Below are 17,624 nucleotides of genomic sequence, written 5' to 3' on the forward strand. Positions count from 1 at the left end.
TTTGTGCCTTCATACTTCTTTGAAGAGTTTGTCAGATGACAGAAGTTAAACGAGTTTCAAAAATTTGGTGTATCAGGCTTGAAGCTGTGTGAAAGAGGCGTTAAAATTGAAAAGTGGAGCCCCTATTTGGTTCCACTGGCTCTTTCAGCCGGTGCCAGTGATGTGTATATATATATTTTTTTGTTATTGCGCAGCTAGTGTTACTTCAGCTGCCTCTGACTCAGCGTCCTCGCTGCTCTCTGCCATCATGTCTGCCTTTTTTGTCTGCTCTTCAATTTCTTTGCGTTTCTTGGGCCACCTACTCAAATGTTCTTGCTGTTTTTCAGAACATACCGTAATCTCAGTGAATGACTCATTGCTTTCTGCTTTGTTTTTTCCCCTGTATTGTTCTGGGAAAATATGCTTATTTTGGTACAATAATATTCTTCACTGACTGTTTCTCTCTTTGAAACATTTTTTATGGTGAGATTCCTTCATCCATGATACTAACTTTGTGCCAACATTTACATAATCTGCCTACTTGCTTTAGATGTGTACGGTTGTTGGCACACGTCGTGTTAAATGTCTCTTCACCAAGAAAGGTGTAATAAAATAAACAACCTGTCCTGATTTTTATAGACTCTGCATCACAGTTTTACCTCGTTTATAGTTCCAGCTGAGGCAAGCGCTCCCTCACTTGTCTTATTTAATGTGCATCAAAAATTCAGATGCTAACATTTGCTTAAGAGGTTGTACCAACGCGTGTTTCTGTAAAAATAAAGTTACTCCTGGAATCAGTGTTTGAAAGAAAACAGGCCATAGAAAGAGTGTGATTTGCAGCGCTGTGAAAACAAAGGTCCTGATAAAACATTAAATGAGGCTTCTCTGAGGATACCTGCTGTCTGCAATTACTGTGTTGATGGCAGGTATTTAAAATGTTGTCAAGTCTATTTCAGATTAGTCCTTGAAATAATCAGACGCCATCCTCAGTAATGATGCATTTCTTTTCTTCAAGTGAAACAGGAAACAGGTTATTATTACATCAGTGGATTCTTGTAATAACTGAAGTCACTTTAAATGGGCAGGCAGGACGTAGTCAAGGATTTCAGAATGGAAATGTGATGTTTATAAAGATGGACTGACTTTAGAAATGAGGTTGAGCAAAGAGCTGGTGGATCAGGAGGCCAACTCATGGGAAGATTTTCTTTAGAACATGCTCATTTACGAAAGGATCTCCTGAGGTTCAGCTTTCTTAATGACTGTCCTACGCATGTCTGTGACGCGTTGAGTCAGGAGAGTGTTGGACGACAGCAGTCCCGAGTGGATTGCTCTGTGAGAGGAGATAAGCAGGTAAAGCGTGGCAGCATTTGAGCAGATTGCTACCTTTGCTAATGACACCGCAGAGATTAGATGCGTACTGCGGCACACTGATTCAGGAGTGTTTGAGCCGGGATGTGTGTCCATGTGTAGGGACCAATCAGTGAATGGTACCCTGCTTAGGAGATTATGAAGCCGGTCAGTGCTGGCAAGAGGCCGCTTGTGCTATCCAGTTGGCATAAACACACACACAAACGGCTCGGTAGATTTGTAAGGAAATGGCATACGTGCTCAAAAACTGATACATACTGCAGTGACTTTTTCTTAAGCTTTTTTAAACTGATTATTTTTCTAGTCAGTCTGAGCATGTGTTTGCTATTCCACTGGAACCTGCAGAAGGCATTGCATTATAGATGTATTGAATACTTTTTCCAGTATTTTTCTTGATTTACATACTGCGAAAAGCATAATCATCACAGGCTGCATTTCAGAAACAGCTCATCCCCTTAAACGGTGTATTTTGTGTTTGATGTGTGGTGTTAACTCTTGCAGGCAGCGTGTGTGCCAGTGATGCTAAGTAATGGCTGGGAGCTTCCCTTCTCAGAAATCATCAACTGGAACACGGCAGCTGTGATTGGGGATGAAAGGCTGCTGTTACAGGTAGAAACCTCACACACGGTTGAAGTTGGCTTACACAAACACATTGCATTTGGTTACCAGCACATTTCATGTCTTATTTCATATGAGCTCCACTCTCTAATGCCCCTTTTGAAGACGCACCTTGCTCACAGAAGTGGATTTACATGCCGTAACTTATTTATTTCTGATTATTACTAAGGATTTGTAACAAAGCAGTACTGGTCTCATTAAAGTCAACTTATTGCTGGATCAGTTCACCATGGATTGCAGCTGATGGTCACTGAATGAACTTTATGGATTAAGGAGTCATTAAGGAGTTTCTAGTGTGCAATTTGTTCTTTTTTTTTAATCTGATTTGGCAGTAAAAGGTGTCTTACCTCTGTTCCAGATCCCCTCGACAGTGCGCTCCATCCACCAGGATAAGATTCTGTCCCTGAGACAGCAGACGCAATTCCTGTGGGAGGCTTACTTTAATTCTGTGGAGAAAATAGTCCTGACCACGCTGGAGGTAACGACAGGAATCTTCATGTCTAAAGGGAACATGGTTGAATGTATATTTGGATGTCAGAAAAACACATTACACTTTTTAGTTTTGAATGCATCTGCCTACATCTGAAATGACATAATTGAACCATTCAACTTAATGCTAAAAACACCAAATATGGACTACCTTTTCCCTTTAAAAAAAAACAAACAAAAAAAAATCCCCTGGGATGAGAATAGTCAAGTGTCCATCAGTCCACCAGTTTGTGTGCCACATGGTGCTGTTATGAAATACAGCTGATACTCTCTTTATATAGCATCTTTCAGATGTACCTAATTTTTTGGAATGCATCTGTTGTTTTAAATGTTTCATTGTTGTGCCAAAAAATATAATATAAATGGGAACAATTCCATTAATTGATGATTTCCATTAATTGAGGATTTTACAGTTCTGAAGTTGCATATTTCTCTCTACAGTTTTAGGATTTGTAGCTACAGACATTAAACATATGAGGAAAATGCTCCAGACTGGTGTAAGAGGATAATGTGTATTATTGGGTAGTGGCGTCAGTGCGTTAGGGCTGGATCTTTCTGTGGCATGTTAATCTTGTCCCGAGTTTGTTCCTGTCAGACTCCATTTATCTGCATCCTTCCTAGTGTGTAGCGAGTGAGCTATCATACTGCTTTCGGGCTTGAATTACACGAGTGCAGGGAGATATGAAAACTGATAAGTGTGCAAAATAGAGCAGCACACTGACGTGTAAAGCTGCCTATGACTAAGCGATGCTTGTTGAGTGCATAAACATAGTTGTTCATGTCCAAATTTACCAGCCACTGTCACTGTTGTTGCGCCTGATGTGAAGGCAGCAGATGAACGCTACAGAAGACCAGTCATGTTTTAGTTTCATCCAAAATTGTCAAGCAATTCCCGAGATTTTACGACAAACAAGATAAATGAGAATCTCAATCAGTTTACAATGTCTCACATTATGGTCTCTGAATGTCCAATATTAAAGATATTTTTGAATGGGACCAGTTGATGCTGAGTCTGCAAAAACTCACTGATATCTGTTATTTGGTTAAACAGATAAACTTGGCTGCAGATAAAACTGCAGCTGCGCAGCCTAGAAATCTAAACGTACTACTTGCAAATTTCATTTTTCCTTGCAGGTATATAGAGGTACCCTCCATTGGAGCTCATTAATTATGCCCAAAAGTCATGGGGATCCAATCAAGTTAGTCTATCCTTGTGGAGCGAGTCTCCTTGCGGGTTTAACAAGGTGACATCAGAGCAGCAACGTTGTAATTTGGATGTAAAAGGTGTACATGGCTGCAGTTGAGAGTTAACAGCCATTTTAATCAGCTTTAACATTGACAATTAAAGATTCAGACTTTCTTTCCCAAAAATTGAGCAGAAGATTACACTGATTTGACTTTGTAAGGTCGAAGCATTTGCTCTTTTGCCGACAGGCCTTGGTAATAGTTTAATTTACTCCTTTACACGACACTTGTTTCAGTTTTTCTGAATACATTTGCTCTGATTAGTTGTAGCACTTAGCAACTGCGTGCAGAGGCAGTTTGATTAGTGATCATTGGTGCCGCCCCTTGGATCGGGAGGCCCTATGGATCGTTTTCAAACCCTACAACTTTCCATATGGGTCTGATCCATCAGGCTAACAGCTGCTCTCCCTCTCTTTGAATTATCCTGGTTGGTTGGGAGGGGGTCCACTTACTAATTGATGATGTGGGTTAAATCCAAAATGTGTGGTACAAGCCCAAAGGAGCATCTGACTGATTTTCAGGTTACAATTGAGCACTTTTTGAATCATATCAGCCCTAGATTTCATAAAGCCCTGTGGGTTTACGGCCATTATCAAAAAACGGTTACATAAAAAAGATTATGCAGGAAGTAGCTGGGCTGCAAGAGAAAGATTACGAGTATAAATTCACACATACAGTTGCAAAGCAGCAGTTCAGCTGTGCACGTACCACATTGGCATTTTCAGCATCCTCAGTAATATCTCCTCCATAGAGTATAAGATCTCTTATTCACGACTCTGAGTCGGGTGACTTATAAAACAGACAAGTTAACAATTAAATTCTACAGTGCAACCAAAAATAACTTGTCCTGCGGGTATCGATGAAAGGAAATCTTGTTTGTGACGACATGATGATCAGACAGTAAAAAAAGCTCAACAGGATTTTGTTAGTTTGAAGCGACTGGACGATCTTTGTTCACACCAGTATGATGAATAGTTACTATTGTTTAGTTTTGAAGTGATCCAGAAGTGTATGTTTTGTTTTTTTTCCCTTTTATTTTCTTCAAGTAATATGTAAAGATCTTATTATTCACTAGTGTTTGTCACCGTCTGACGTAGATCATCCAAGACCGAGTTCTGCTGCACACCTCCCGGAGTCACCTCATGTGGAACGATCTCCCCGGAGGTCTTTTCACCCTGCCTCAGTACTCCACCAACCTGGGAGACTTCCCCTTCTATTACGCCAAGCTCGGTCAGTGAATGAATGCACAGGTCGTACGCTGAGACCCACATTAACCGCACACACTTGGTTTTGTTTGACAGGTTTTCATGTATGACACAACTCCAGAACAGCTGGTGTGTGGCAGCTTGTGAACTCTCATACAAAGCACTGACAGATTATGTAATTTTCTATTTTTTTATTCATGATTTCTCACAGAGGAGCCAAAACGGTTAGATCTGCCGTGTTGTATTTGTCCTTGCTTAATTGACCCGATATGTAGCTTGCTGAGAAATTTAGGATTTAGCAAGCTCCTCTTTGTTTTGTCTTTTACTTGTCTAATTAGGCTTGTCTAACGTGCTGCATGACAAGTAAGCAGCTTGAAACAAAAACAGACCAACCAGGAAATGAAGACACCTTTCAAAGGTGTTGCAGATTGAAAATGATGATAGTTCAGCTCGGTTCATAAATTGTACGCAGGTGTTACTGTTCATCTCAAACCTACATTAATTTGTGAAAAACTGTAAGGAAAACATCTACCTGTTGGGTTAGAATCAGTGCAGGCTCATATGGAAAGTGATTACTGCCTTTTTCATTTTAGAATTATCTTTATGTCAGAAAATTTAAGGTTCAGTATGTCAGTTATTGGCATAGACAGAATTTCTTTGTGAAAGTCAATTATTTCTAGGAAGTAATGAATTTAGTTTATTTCTCCCCACTCAGGAATCAAGCCGTACCCCAAGTTTACAGCAATCATTCATGTGGTCACCCCGCTGGTCTCTCAGTCCCAGCCAGTGATGAAGCTGCTAGTGGCAGTGGCAAAATCCCAGTACTGCGCTCAGGTAAGTTGAAACCCACGTCAGGCAGTTGTGATTGTATTGACCTGGTGTACGGTGGTAACGACCCGGCTGCAAGACGAGCAGCTCCACGGAAAAGGAGAAGGTTTCATGAATACAAACAGAGGGTTTCTCACTGAGTGCTTCAAGATGTTGAAATGTATCTTATCTGTCTGAGCAAGCAGCTTTGGAAAAGAAAGAAGCATATTTGTTTTCTGTCAGTGGGTTTTTTGAGGGGGGGGGTTAACTATAAATCCAGGATTACCTCACCACAAGTGCTGATGTTGCTCTGTAGCGTCAACATCTCTGAGTATTCAGGCTGTAGAGATGAAATTGACCAGTGGAAACATTTCTGCAATGCTAGATCTCAACTAACACCCCTGTCTGCATATTTCTTGATAAAATATGCACATAAATGTAAAGAAACAACCTTTCAAAGGCTTGTTATTGCAGCTATTCAGCTGTTAAACATTAAAACTAAACATACTATGAATAGATTTTTTTTGGTTCTGTTTTGAGTAATAATGTGTTGTGTCGCCACAAACACACGAAAACAGTGTTTGAATATTTTGACCGAGTATTTATGCTTTTTGCTGATTCACTAACAATATAAATAAATGTAACACTTCTCTGTCTGGCTAAGATGTTAGTATATGTGTGTAGGTGGTTCTTACACTGTTCAGCTGTGCTGTAGTTCCTGAACTCGATACGCTGTTTAATCTGTAAGTCATCTTCCACATAAAGAATAAATGAGTTGAATCAGAATCAGGTTTATTGGCCAAGTCAGGTCAAACAAGACAGGGAATTTGACTCCGGTTATTTCGCTCACTGTACAGTAAATAGACAAATGACAGATCTTATTTACATATATACAATTTTTTTTTAAAGTGAAAGGTGCAGCAGTATGAGGTAGACGTGGTTATTGAACAACCTCTACCTCATAAAAAAGAATCCTTTGGATTAAATTAAGGTATTTTATATAGATTTGTGTATATTTTGCTTCAACCTCTTGAGGGTTTACCACAAATGATTAAAGTGTGTTCTGACTTATTTAAAATAAATACAGAGTTTTTTTACTGGTGTCTTTGTGCAGGTGATGGTCCTGTGGAACTGTGAGAAGCCTCTTCCTGCCAAACACCGCTGGCCCGCCACCTCCGTTCCTGTCACTGTCATTGAAGGAGAAAACAAGGTACAAAGCCAGGTGCTTCTCTGATTATGCTCATCACTGCTGCCATTTTTAATCCTGCAATTGAAGTTTTTTTATTTTAGACAGAAATTGTACAACAGTTTTTGTTTAGATTTATTTTTCTCAACTCATTGGATCGATGGAAAAAATAAAAATACAGATATAAATTCTGTCACAGTCAAGCTGACGTCGTTCAGACACAACTATGTTTAATGCATTTAAATTTTAATGGTTCTGTTTCTAAGTGACTCCACTTTCATCATTTGTTGTGGTTGCTAGGGCTGAAACGTTTCTCCTGTGACATGGATGTCACCTTAACAGGCTTGAGATGAAATACACTTACCAGCTAAACATGCTGATTAAATGCTATTGAAGAAGAATGTTCCTGGTGGTTCATAAGGATATTAAATAAGAACAAATCCCCATTCACAATGGAAAGGACGTGAATCTTAAGCAGGTTTTCAGGCAACATAAAAACTTTTTTTTAAAAGACCAGCTTATTATAAATCTTTTCTCTGTTGGGGGTGGAATTACTTTACAGCATGTTAAGCGGGAATGGTAATACTGATTTATATAAAACATTAGCTTTCATCTTTTTCTATTTTACTAGGGTGATGATGGGTGAGGTTTTGTTTTTGTTTTGTTTTTTTTTTAAATCAAATTAATAAAAAAAACTTTTGTTGGAGTTTAGATCAGCCTGGCTGGGAATGAGGGAACCTTTTCACCGGTTACCAACAATGCACTGGCTATGGCTACCTCCGCTGGGATATGTGGTTTTCTCTGCTGTAAATGCTGCGAGATGGAACAAAAAAAAAATAAAACGTTTTTGTTGCTCTTTCTAAAAATATTAATCTCACAAGTGCTTATAGTTGTGTGTCATAGTTGTGTACATAAACAAACCTGATGTCATTTTATTTTCCACAAATATCTGGATCATATGTGTCTGTTCTTGTGAATCATTCCAGGTGATCGGCAGTCGCTTCCTGCCCTACAACACCATCCCCACTGAAGCGGTGCTCAGCCTGGATGAGGACACTGTTCTTTCTACCACGGAGGTAAAGTACAACATGCACTCAATCAATTATGCATGTTTTTATTGGCTTCTATAAATACTATCTAGTGAATGTTTTATTCTATGGAAATATGTGTTCCTGTTCTCTCTGCCTCATGTCTTTGTCCTGCAACCCCGCCCCCCTCCCGTCCTGTGTGTGGTCTCTTACCAGGTCGACTTTGCCTTCACGGTGTGGCAGAGTTTCCCGGACCGTATCGTCGGCTACCCGGCCCGCAGCCACTTCTGGGACAGTAACAAGGAGCGCTGGGGTTACACGTCCAAATGGACCAATGACTACTCCATGGTGCTGACTGGCGCTGCCTTCTATCACAGGTACCCGCTCTCTTATTGCTTTTCACTTACTTTAACAGCAGAACGGTTTCTCCATTTCACCTCACCAACACTCGTCTCACTCTGTCGCTCCTCTCCCTTCAGATATTACCACTTCTTGTACAGCACCTACCTTCCAGCCAGTCTGAGGACCATGGTTGACCAGATGTCAAACTGCGAGGACATTCTTATGAATTTCCTTGTGTCCTCAGTATCTAAACTACCACCGATTAAAGTCACTCAAAAGAAACAGTACAAGGAAACCATGATGGGACAGGTGAGGAACCATGTTTAAAGATGCAGGAGTGGTTAATATAATTTGCCTGAAGATAGAAAGACCACCGGACTACTTGAGATTTTTGTGAATTTATGCATAATCATTGGATTATTCTCTGTATTGTCTGTCGTGGAAGCCTATTGCTTTTAGACAAATTATACCTCTTAATCCTTTATGGTGTTTTATGTCGGGGGAACAAAAACACTCTTAGTACATCTTAGCTGAACCTTTTTTTTCTTTGCCTAACAGCTTACATTAAAAAAGAGAGAGGGGGAAACTCATGAATACTAACAATAGACACTGAAAGGTGATAATAATTGATGATGCATTATTCATATTGTTGTTTCTTTAATCTCTTTGTGTGTCTCTCCGTCGCCCTGCTCTTCCCCCATCCCCCACTCCCCCTCCCCAGAGCTCCAGAGCCTCCCGCTGGGCTGATCCAGACCACTTTGCCCAGCGTCAGACCTGCATGAACAAGTTTGCCGACTGGTTTGGCACCATGCCTCTGATCCACTCTCAAATGAGGCTGGACCCGGTGCTGTTCAAAGATCAGGTGTCCATACTGCGGAAGAAATACAGAGATATCGAGAGGCTATAACCCTCCTGGAACCCCTCTGCTCTGTGGATGCTGCAGAGAAAGAGCGAGGGGGGGGGTCGGTATGTAGAGAAGCCAGATGATTGCATGAATGGATCACCGGAGAGACAAATGGGATTGGGTTTCACTGGAAGAAATGGAGGTGAAAAAACTTGAACAAATGTGGAGGAAAGCACATTTGTCAGTCTTTGTTGTCCTTCCCCGCCCATTCATTTCTCCCCAAGCTTTCATGTAAACTGTAGGGGTGGGGGTGGGGATGTGGTCAAGTCATGGAGGAATCGCCTACCTGCTACCTACTGTACCTTCTGGGTCGGCAACCACAGCTTGCGAACCATGTCCAACTCCAGCCTGCTGAAAGTTGCTGTCCGCTCTGCTCGGTACACTATGCACAGGTTCCTGAAAGGTTTTGCTGACAGAATATTACTGATGATTATGAAGAGGATCACACTATTTTGGATTGTGCTGACAAAGCCTGGACCACAGGACTGGGTAGTTGTTGTTGATTTGACATCCACAGTGCCTCACCGTTTATTTAAAGGCATTGGGATCTGGGCATCATGGTGCACATTGATCTCGCTGCTCTTTTTGTTTTTTTTTTTCTTGTTCTTCCCCTTTCATGAAGTGATTTTTCTATGTAATTAAATGATAATCTGTTCATTTCTCACAGTCAGCAACAAAGTATAATGAAAATATTTTATTATGCAGTCAACAAATATTGACGGTATGTGCCATTCTCAATAATGTTTTTCCTATTAGAATAATAATATTCCTGAAGACTCCTTTCACTGCTCAACTGGCCACGTGTCATTTGCAATACAGTTGATCTTTACATTTCTTCTTTAGCAAGAAACCCTCGTGGCGTCTTTATTCATTCATAAAGACTCTGGTCCTAAACCTTTGCAAGTCCCAACCCCTTAGAATGATCAGGTTGCTGAAGCCAACCTCCCCACCTTCAGTAAGAAGCTTGCATGCACCCTTCGACACTCATAAATGTGCTAAATATTCCTCACCTCAGTGTTGAGCGTCACTAACCTGGAGGATGAGTGCACGAGAGGAGCGAGGAATAGTAGAGGATTGTACACATTGCCTTGTTTGAGGGGAGGCTGAACTTGCCAATAAGCCAAAATAAATGTTTGGTGTGAAAATGCAAACCACTGTGAAATCCATTGAATGGATCTTTGATTTTGGCCTTTGGAGGACAAAGTATAAAAACCCGTTTTCATTCTGTACAGTGACAGCGGTGGCAGGTACCTGACATCTGTGTGAGCTGCTATCAAAGTAAACTGACTGCTGTACTTCCCAGACATCTTATGCTTAATCTGTTGCTTCTGAAACACTCACATTTTCTTTTTCCAATTTGATATATTTCTTCAACTTAAATTCCCGTTATTTTTAGAATTAGTCATTTGTTTTACGTCTCCTCACTGCGGTTACAACAAATCCACACTCGAGATGCGGTTTATAGCGATGTCAGTCTATTGGATCTGAGAGCAGATCTACTTTGCTTCATTTCTGCACGACTGCAAAGTGTCAGTGGGACATGAAAGTGGGTTTTTATGCTGCTGGGTTAGTGGGCCAACTGACTTCTAATTATTTGGTTCCATTTACGATACAGATTTGTTTTTCTTTATGTAAAAATGTTGAAAATGGTCATGTTTTTTTTTTTTTTAATAATCTGTAATTTCAGGTTAATTTATTGAACCAGTCCTCGAGTAAAGCCAGCATCATTTCTGCAGAAATCTAACCTCACAACTCTTTAAAGCTCGCTTCATTGGGTTGGACGGTTTGTTTGAAAAAGTGATTTATTTTTTGTAAGCTCATACAGACTCCAGTATGTGCCAACTGAACATTTGTTTTGTTACATTTTTTTTTTCTATCTCAAAAGGGTTAGACCATGCATTCCTTTTTCTTTTTTTTTTTTTTTCCTTTTCCTTAATTGGTTCATTGTCATCTTTGTCACGACAAGAACATGAGACGAAGGATGTTGCATGGTCTTCACTGCTGGGAATGTCCTGGTCCTGGTTAGCTGAGCACGGTACTGCCAGGAACACTAAATACTGTCAGGAACACTAAATACTGTAGACAGAATCAGAATTGAACTTGGTGCAACATTAAGGATGACATTTTCTTTCTCTTCCCTTGAGTAAATGGTCCAGAGGGCAGGGGTTTATAAATTGATGTGCCTTCAGAGGAAATACTCTAAAGAGTGGTTTAATTTTGTTTCTTTTCCCACAGTCTGCATTGTGCAACAAACATGACCCTGTCTTAATCTCACAGCAGTTCTTAGTTTCTTTTCTCTAACAACATCCAATAATGCATAAGTGATGTTAACACTGGAATGCTCTGAAGATTTGGCCTCACACATCTCTAACATTCCTGCATTTCCTGTTCAAGGGACATTTTCCAGTCTTGTTAGACTCATCTTCACATACTTCCTTGTAGAGCTATACATGTGAGAGCCCAAAAGTCCCCTCTTCTTCTTTTTTCGGTCACAGCTATCGTAATATATGTCATTTTCACAGACACACAATATTTATCAGACAGGATCATGTCTCTAGTGAATCTGCCTGTTTCCTTCACTCTCTTCTGCGCCTGCAGACCTAATTTTGTAGATTAAAGTGGATAAATAGTGACAAAATAAATCATTTTTTTTGTAAATGTTTTATAAAAACAGGAAAAAAATCAACAAATAAAATGTTTTCATAATGAAATTATCATTGTGTCAAGTCTGTTTTTTATTCTTACAGTAGCTTTAAAGGAGCATGAGGCAAGAATAAGAAATGAGACTCATTAGCACCACGACGACCGTCGGGGTTCCTGCAGCCAACAGCGAAGCCGGCACGGGAGCGCGTGTGTAATCTCATGTGATTTTCAAATCAAGTTCTAAATATGACTAACAATATTATCTTACCTGGTCAGTAGGAAATGTCAGCATCTTTTTTCAGTCCCAATTCAAGTTGAAGCTGCGTCCATGACTCAAACGCGTATCCAATGTTTACTTGTGCGCCGCCGAGAACGCGCATGCAGCGTCATTTGACGTCACATCCGCAGGACAGCGCGGGAAATTCCGGCCCGGAATTGCAGCACATTTTGCAGCACACAGCCTGTTCAAGGCAACGGAGAGATACACTAGAGGGCTCATTCTTTTTGGTTTGGAACGCTTCATCTGACATTATTACTAGAAAACTTAAAACGTATATGAATTTTTTTTCATAAATCCTGCCTCATGCTCCTTTTAAAGGCAAATAAAACTTGATTTTTCTATTCTTTAATTAAAGTCAACAGTCTGCTGTTTAAGACATACCTGGATGCTGCCGAGGTCTTCTCAGACCCACGTGCGACCCGTTTCCAGCCTTCCCAACCATATGTTCCATGTTGGCTTTATCCACTGCCCCCAGTGAGTGAAATGCCACACTAAGTAATAACTTAAGCTTCATTCTTTTCCAAGAAGCTGCAGTGTTTCCATAATTCTGTGTTGGGTTGATTGGTTTAGACACGCTGCATAAATAACAGCATCTATCTGGGATGATCCCATGGAGCCTGAGATCTGCCAAGTCTGCTGGTGAGAAAGTGGTACAGGGGAAGCTTCCGCTGCAGCGGCTGCTGCTGAAACGCACACACACACACACACACCAATCTGGACAAAAACGTCTTCGGCACGAATATCTTGCAAGAAAAAGTTGGACTGGTGCCCACTCGCGATGAATTATCTGGAATATTCACAGCAGGACCATGTCGAATCTATATCATTTGGTTCGGTGGAGATTGCACATCCAGATGTGTAGTTCGTGGAAATATTTGACTTTTTGATATATGAAGAGCTGAAATGTCACACATTGCTGCAGCAGTTTCATTGCACCCAGGGGGCTTGTTTCTTGCCAAGAGTCTTGTTTGATTTAATGGTGGGAATATTAGCTCAACTTCTCTTAATCCTGTTGATGAGATGTATATCTGCAGTGGATCTGGATCTGATTTTGCATGCAGCCAGGACCCCCCACCCCCAACCCCTGCTGTTGGATTAAATGCTGTTTCAAAGCCCTTCCTGTTCTCTTCTCATCAGATATCATCGCAGCGAACTGAGGGGAAACATTTGAAGATAAGACTCAAGCTTGTGACAGAGATTTTAATTGAACTTTGTGCTCTCATAACTCAAATCATTCCGTGCTGATTTGTTATCCAGGGTTGCAGTCTCGGTATGTGGGAAATTGTATTTAGTTTGGCGTCTGTTTGAGTAAACTTTATTTTGAATGTTGTTGTTGAAAGCATTGTGAGTGATGGATTAACTCGCTCATGTGTTGCCTTATTGTATTCAGGAATTGATTTTAAGAGCTTCATTGTGAGCGTTTTGGGCTTTGGGCTCTCTTAATAAGGCTTGAAACTTGGACAGTGGTGTTGAATCAGTCTCGTAAAGAGGATGCTCGGTGCCTTCCAGTATGTTTTTCATTTAATGCATCACCCTTTTCACACCATCAGCTCTACAGGCTCCAGATGTTGCATGCTTTGTACAAGTTTGAGGCAGAGAGAGCAGTTTTATTTGCACCTCAAAACTGTTTAAAGACACGGTAACAAGAGACGGCCTTCTTCCTTCAGTTTGTAAAGTTTTCTGTCGCTCTTTAGTCATATTTGTCAGGTATACTGTACAAGAGTATGAAGAAATATATAGATAAAATTAATTCGTTTAGCAGATGTAAGCAAAACGGTCCCTGACTGTAGGGGCAGCACTGCATTAAATGTGCCCTCGATTATTTCATCAGCACAAGACGTTGGAAATTAAACATGAAAGGTTTGATGAAATATTAACCAAGGTAAATAATCCCAAACTGAAAATCTCCAGTATAGAATTTAACACTCCTTTGAATGTATTTTGTCTACATGCTTAGGTGGAAATCAGTAATTTACTACGTTTCTGAGGGAGACCCACAATGACACCTGCAGAAATCAGGCCCTGGATGCCCACCCTAACATTGACAGCATTGACCCACCTGGAAAAGAGCTCAACATCAGTGAACCATCCTGGAAGGAAGTCCAAGAGGTGGTGAAGAAGGCCAGAACAGGGTCTGCCCCTGGTCCAAGCGGTATACCTTATAAGGTGTACAAGCAATGTCCAATGCTTCTCCGGAGGCTGTGGAAGCTGTTCCAGAGGATCTGGAAGAAGGGCATTATTCCATCAAGCTGGAAAGAGGCAGAAGGCTGTTTTGTGCCGAAAGAAGAGAACTCCTCGACCATAGACCAGTTTAGAACAATCTCACTGTTAAGTGTAGAAGGCAAGATCTTCTTTTCTGTACTGGCCAAGAGGATGACCTCATACATGACAGAGAACGGATACATTGACACCGCTATCCAGAAAGGTGGGATCCCAGGCTTCTCTGGATGCCTTGAACACACTGGAATTCTCAGTCAGATGATCCGGGAGGCCAAAGTCAGCAAAGGCAACTTGACTGTTGTCTGGCTGGATTTGGCGAATGCCTACGGGTCAATACCTCACGCTCTCATCCATGCAGCACTAGACCATAACCTCATCCCTCAGCACATCAAGGGAATGATCAGCAGTTACTTTGGCGGAATCCAGTTACGATTCAAAACAGCCCATTTTACAACACAGTGGCAAACCCTGGAAAAGGGAATCGTGACTGGCTGTACAATCTCCCCCATCCTCTTCATCATGGGCATGAACCTCCTAATAACAGCTGCTGGGAAGGAAGCTCGAGGCCCAAAAATGGAATCCGGCATCCGACAACCCCCAATAAGAGGTTACATGGACGACCTTACGGTGACGACCACAACCCATGTGGAGGCAAGGTGGGTGCTAACAGTTCTGGACCAAGTTGCAACATGGGCCAGAATGAAGTTTAAGCCAAAGAAATCCAGGGCAATGGTGATCAGGAAAGGTAAAATAACAAACAGGGTCAAGCTGCATGTGCAAAGAGAAGAGATTCCATCGATAGAGGATAATCCAATCAAGTGCCTCGGAAAGTGGTTCGACGAGTCACTTACCGACAGGAACAGCGTCACCAGTACAGAAAAGCAGACAGAGGAATGGCTGAGGAGGATTGAGAAATCAGGGCTCCCAGGGAAGTTTAAAGCATGGCTTTACCAGCATGGATTGCTGCCAAGACTCATGTGGCTGTTGACAATTTATGAAGTTCCTATGACAGGGGTTGAAGGAGTGGAGAGGAAGATCAATAAGCACCTCCGTAAATGGTTGGGAATCCCTCCAAGCTTCACATCAGTAGGCCTGTATATAAGATCAGGGCAGCTCCAACTTCCTCTGTCATCCGTGGTGGAGGAATTTAAGGTAGCCAAGTGCAGAGTCGTAATGACATACAGAGACTCCCAGGACGAACAAGTCAGACATGCAGGCATCCTCACAAGATCAGGCCGCAAGTGGGCAGCTGACTCGTCTGTTGCACAAGCTGAAGGTATGGTGAAGCTCCGTGACATTATTGGAACACCATGCACAGGAAGACAGGGTCTCGGAACTTCCCACGTCCAGCAATGGGGGAAGGCAGGAACCAAGGACCGAAGGGCCATGATCCAGGTGGAAGTAAGAAGCCTGGAGGAGGAAGGTCGGAGGGCAAAAGCAGTGGAGCTAGCGTCCCAGGGAGCATGGACCAAATGGGACCTACCCAAAAGGAAGATCACATGGGGAGATCTGTGGAGACTGGAGCCTTTCCGCATCTCTTTCCTGCTAAGAGCAGTATATGACACACTGCCAACACCAACAAACTTGCACAAGTGGGGCTTGAGGGAGGACCCATTGTGCAAGCTGTGCGGGGAGAGGGGTACCATGGCGCACATCCTGTCGGGCTGTAAGACGGCACTCGCCCAAGGAAGATACAGGTGGCGCCACGACAAGGTGCTCATGACTCTCGCTAACACTCTGGAGCAGGAGAGATGTAAAAAACGACAACCACAGGGGAAAACAATACCATCTATTAAGTTTGTTCGAGAGGGACAAAAGCCACCAACCACAGTAACATCAAGAAGCAATCTGCTACAAAAGGCCCCATCATGGGAAATGAAGGTAGACCTGGGGGGAAGACTGCAATTCCCCCAGGTTGTCCAGACAACCCTGAGGCCAGATGTGGTAATGTGGTCTGAAGAGGCAAAGAAGATCATCCTCCTAGAACTGACAGTCCCATGGGAAGAAGGTTGTGAGCAGGCGTTTGAGAGGAAGAGCGCCAAATACCAGGATCTCTTGAATGACTGCAGGGGGAAAGGATGGCAGGCATGGCTGTTCCCAGTCGAGGTCGGCTGTAGAGGATTCCCTGCCCAGTCGGTGTGGAGGATGCTCACAGCCATTGGAATGACAGGGAGGGAGAGAAAGACAGCAGCTCGCAGGATGGGGGAGGCAGCAGAGAGAGCCTCTTGCTGGTTATGGAGCAGGAGAGAGGAGCTTAGCTGGAAGCCAGGAGGAGGAGATGGGCAGTGATTTGGCCACCACTGCCGACCCGCCAATGGGAGGGTGTTGTGGTCCAGGGTCGAAACATCCGATGAACTTGGTTACCACCTGATGACATCAAGTCCTCCTGGCCAAGGCTACATTCACTAAAAGTGAGTGAAGGAGAAGCATCTTCGGATGTAATTATAATCACTTACTAGAACTAAGTGGTTGTACGAGAATGTTTATCAAGCAGATTTTGCTTTACATTTACACATCAGTTTTTTTTAAAGCAATACAATTTCAATAGATTCAATTCAGTTTGATTTAAAGATACCCCTCAAGAAAAACTGTAGCAAATGGATCATTATTACCAGTGTTGTTATCGTGTCATTGTGAGGCATTATCATCCATTGAAATGCATCTGTTTACTTTCTGCATGTTTATTGTTGTGCTGGTTCACAGCAAAATGTCATCTCAGGACACTTTGGGTGGATGTTCACCAAATGTGACCTACTATTATATAAATCAATCCTTCAGGAATTACTGAAACATAAGAAGATCATTTGTCATATTGCTACCTCGCTATCTATCCTAAACAGTGAAAAAGAGCTCTGCTGCTGGTAACTGATAAACAAGTTCAACTGGCATCAGTTTTGCTGCAACAGATGCCTATGAGACAAATCCGCTTTGCTGCATACCCATTTTTGCAATTTGATTGTAGACTAGTCAGTCTGTCTGTCAAGCATATTTCTCCCCACTGCATCTAATATACTGTCAGGAAATTGCTTTCAGAGACTGTGTGGACGTCCAGTTCACTGGATGCTGCGGATTTGGATGAAAAGATTACATTTGTTTGGCATGCTCTGGTGATTTCAGGCTTTTGTCTTCTTGTAAATTTTATTTAGTCTGCTTTCCCTGAGGTTCACTCATCTATTCAACACACATCTCAGCTTCTCATTAGTAGAGTGTTTTGTCCACCTGCGCTGAGAAAAACAAGTCTGAACGTCTGCCAACTTCAAATTTGAAATGTCATGTGGAGTTAAAGCATCCGTCCAGTGTGAGAAAATAT

The 17,624-nt window shown here is 41.9% G+C and overlaps 1 protein-coding gene across 2 annotated transcripts in view; it reads left to right on the plus strand.

Annotated features, from left to right (window-relative positions):
• Positions 1-10,963, plus strand: part of LOC133426387 (exostosin-1a-like) — a 33,549-nt gene extending 22,586 nt beyond the window's left edge. The window contains exons 3-11 of one of the 2 annotated variants that reach the window (XM_061716376.1): positions 1,849-1,956; positions 2,324-2,443; positions 4,797-4,929; positions 5,620-5,738; positions 6,826-6,933; positions 7,884-7,973; positions 8,142-8,302; positions 8,405-8,576; positions 8,989-10,963. In XM_061716376.1, the coding sequence (XP_061572360.1) occupies positions 1,849-1,956; positions 2,324-2,443; positions 4,797-4,929; positions 5,620-5,738; positions 6,826-6,933; positions 7,884-7,973; positions 8,142-8,302; positions 8,405-8,576; positions 8,989-9,174 (1,197 nt within the window). In that variant the 3' untranslated portion in view covers positions 9,175-10,963. The remainder of the gene's footprint in view (positions 1-1,848; positions 1,957-2,323; positions 2,444-4,796; positions 4,930-5,619; positions 5,739-6,825; positions 6,934-7,883; positions 7,974-8,141; positions 8,303-8,404; positions 8,577-8,988) is intronic. The other variant, XM_061716377.1, reaches the window with a different exon arrangement.
• Positions 10,964-17,624: the final 6,661 nt, after the last annotated feature.

The sequence above is a fragment of the Cololabis saira genome, chromosome 3 (assembly GCF_033807715.1).
Source record: "Cololabis saira isolate AMF1-May2022 chromosome 3, fColSai1.1, whole genome shotgun sequence".
Lineage (NCBI taxonomy): Eukaryota > Metazoa > Chordata > Actinopteri > Beloniformes > Belonidae > Cololabis > Cololabis saira.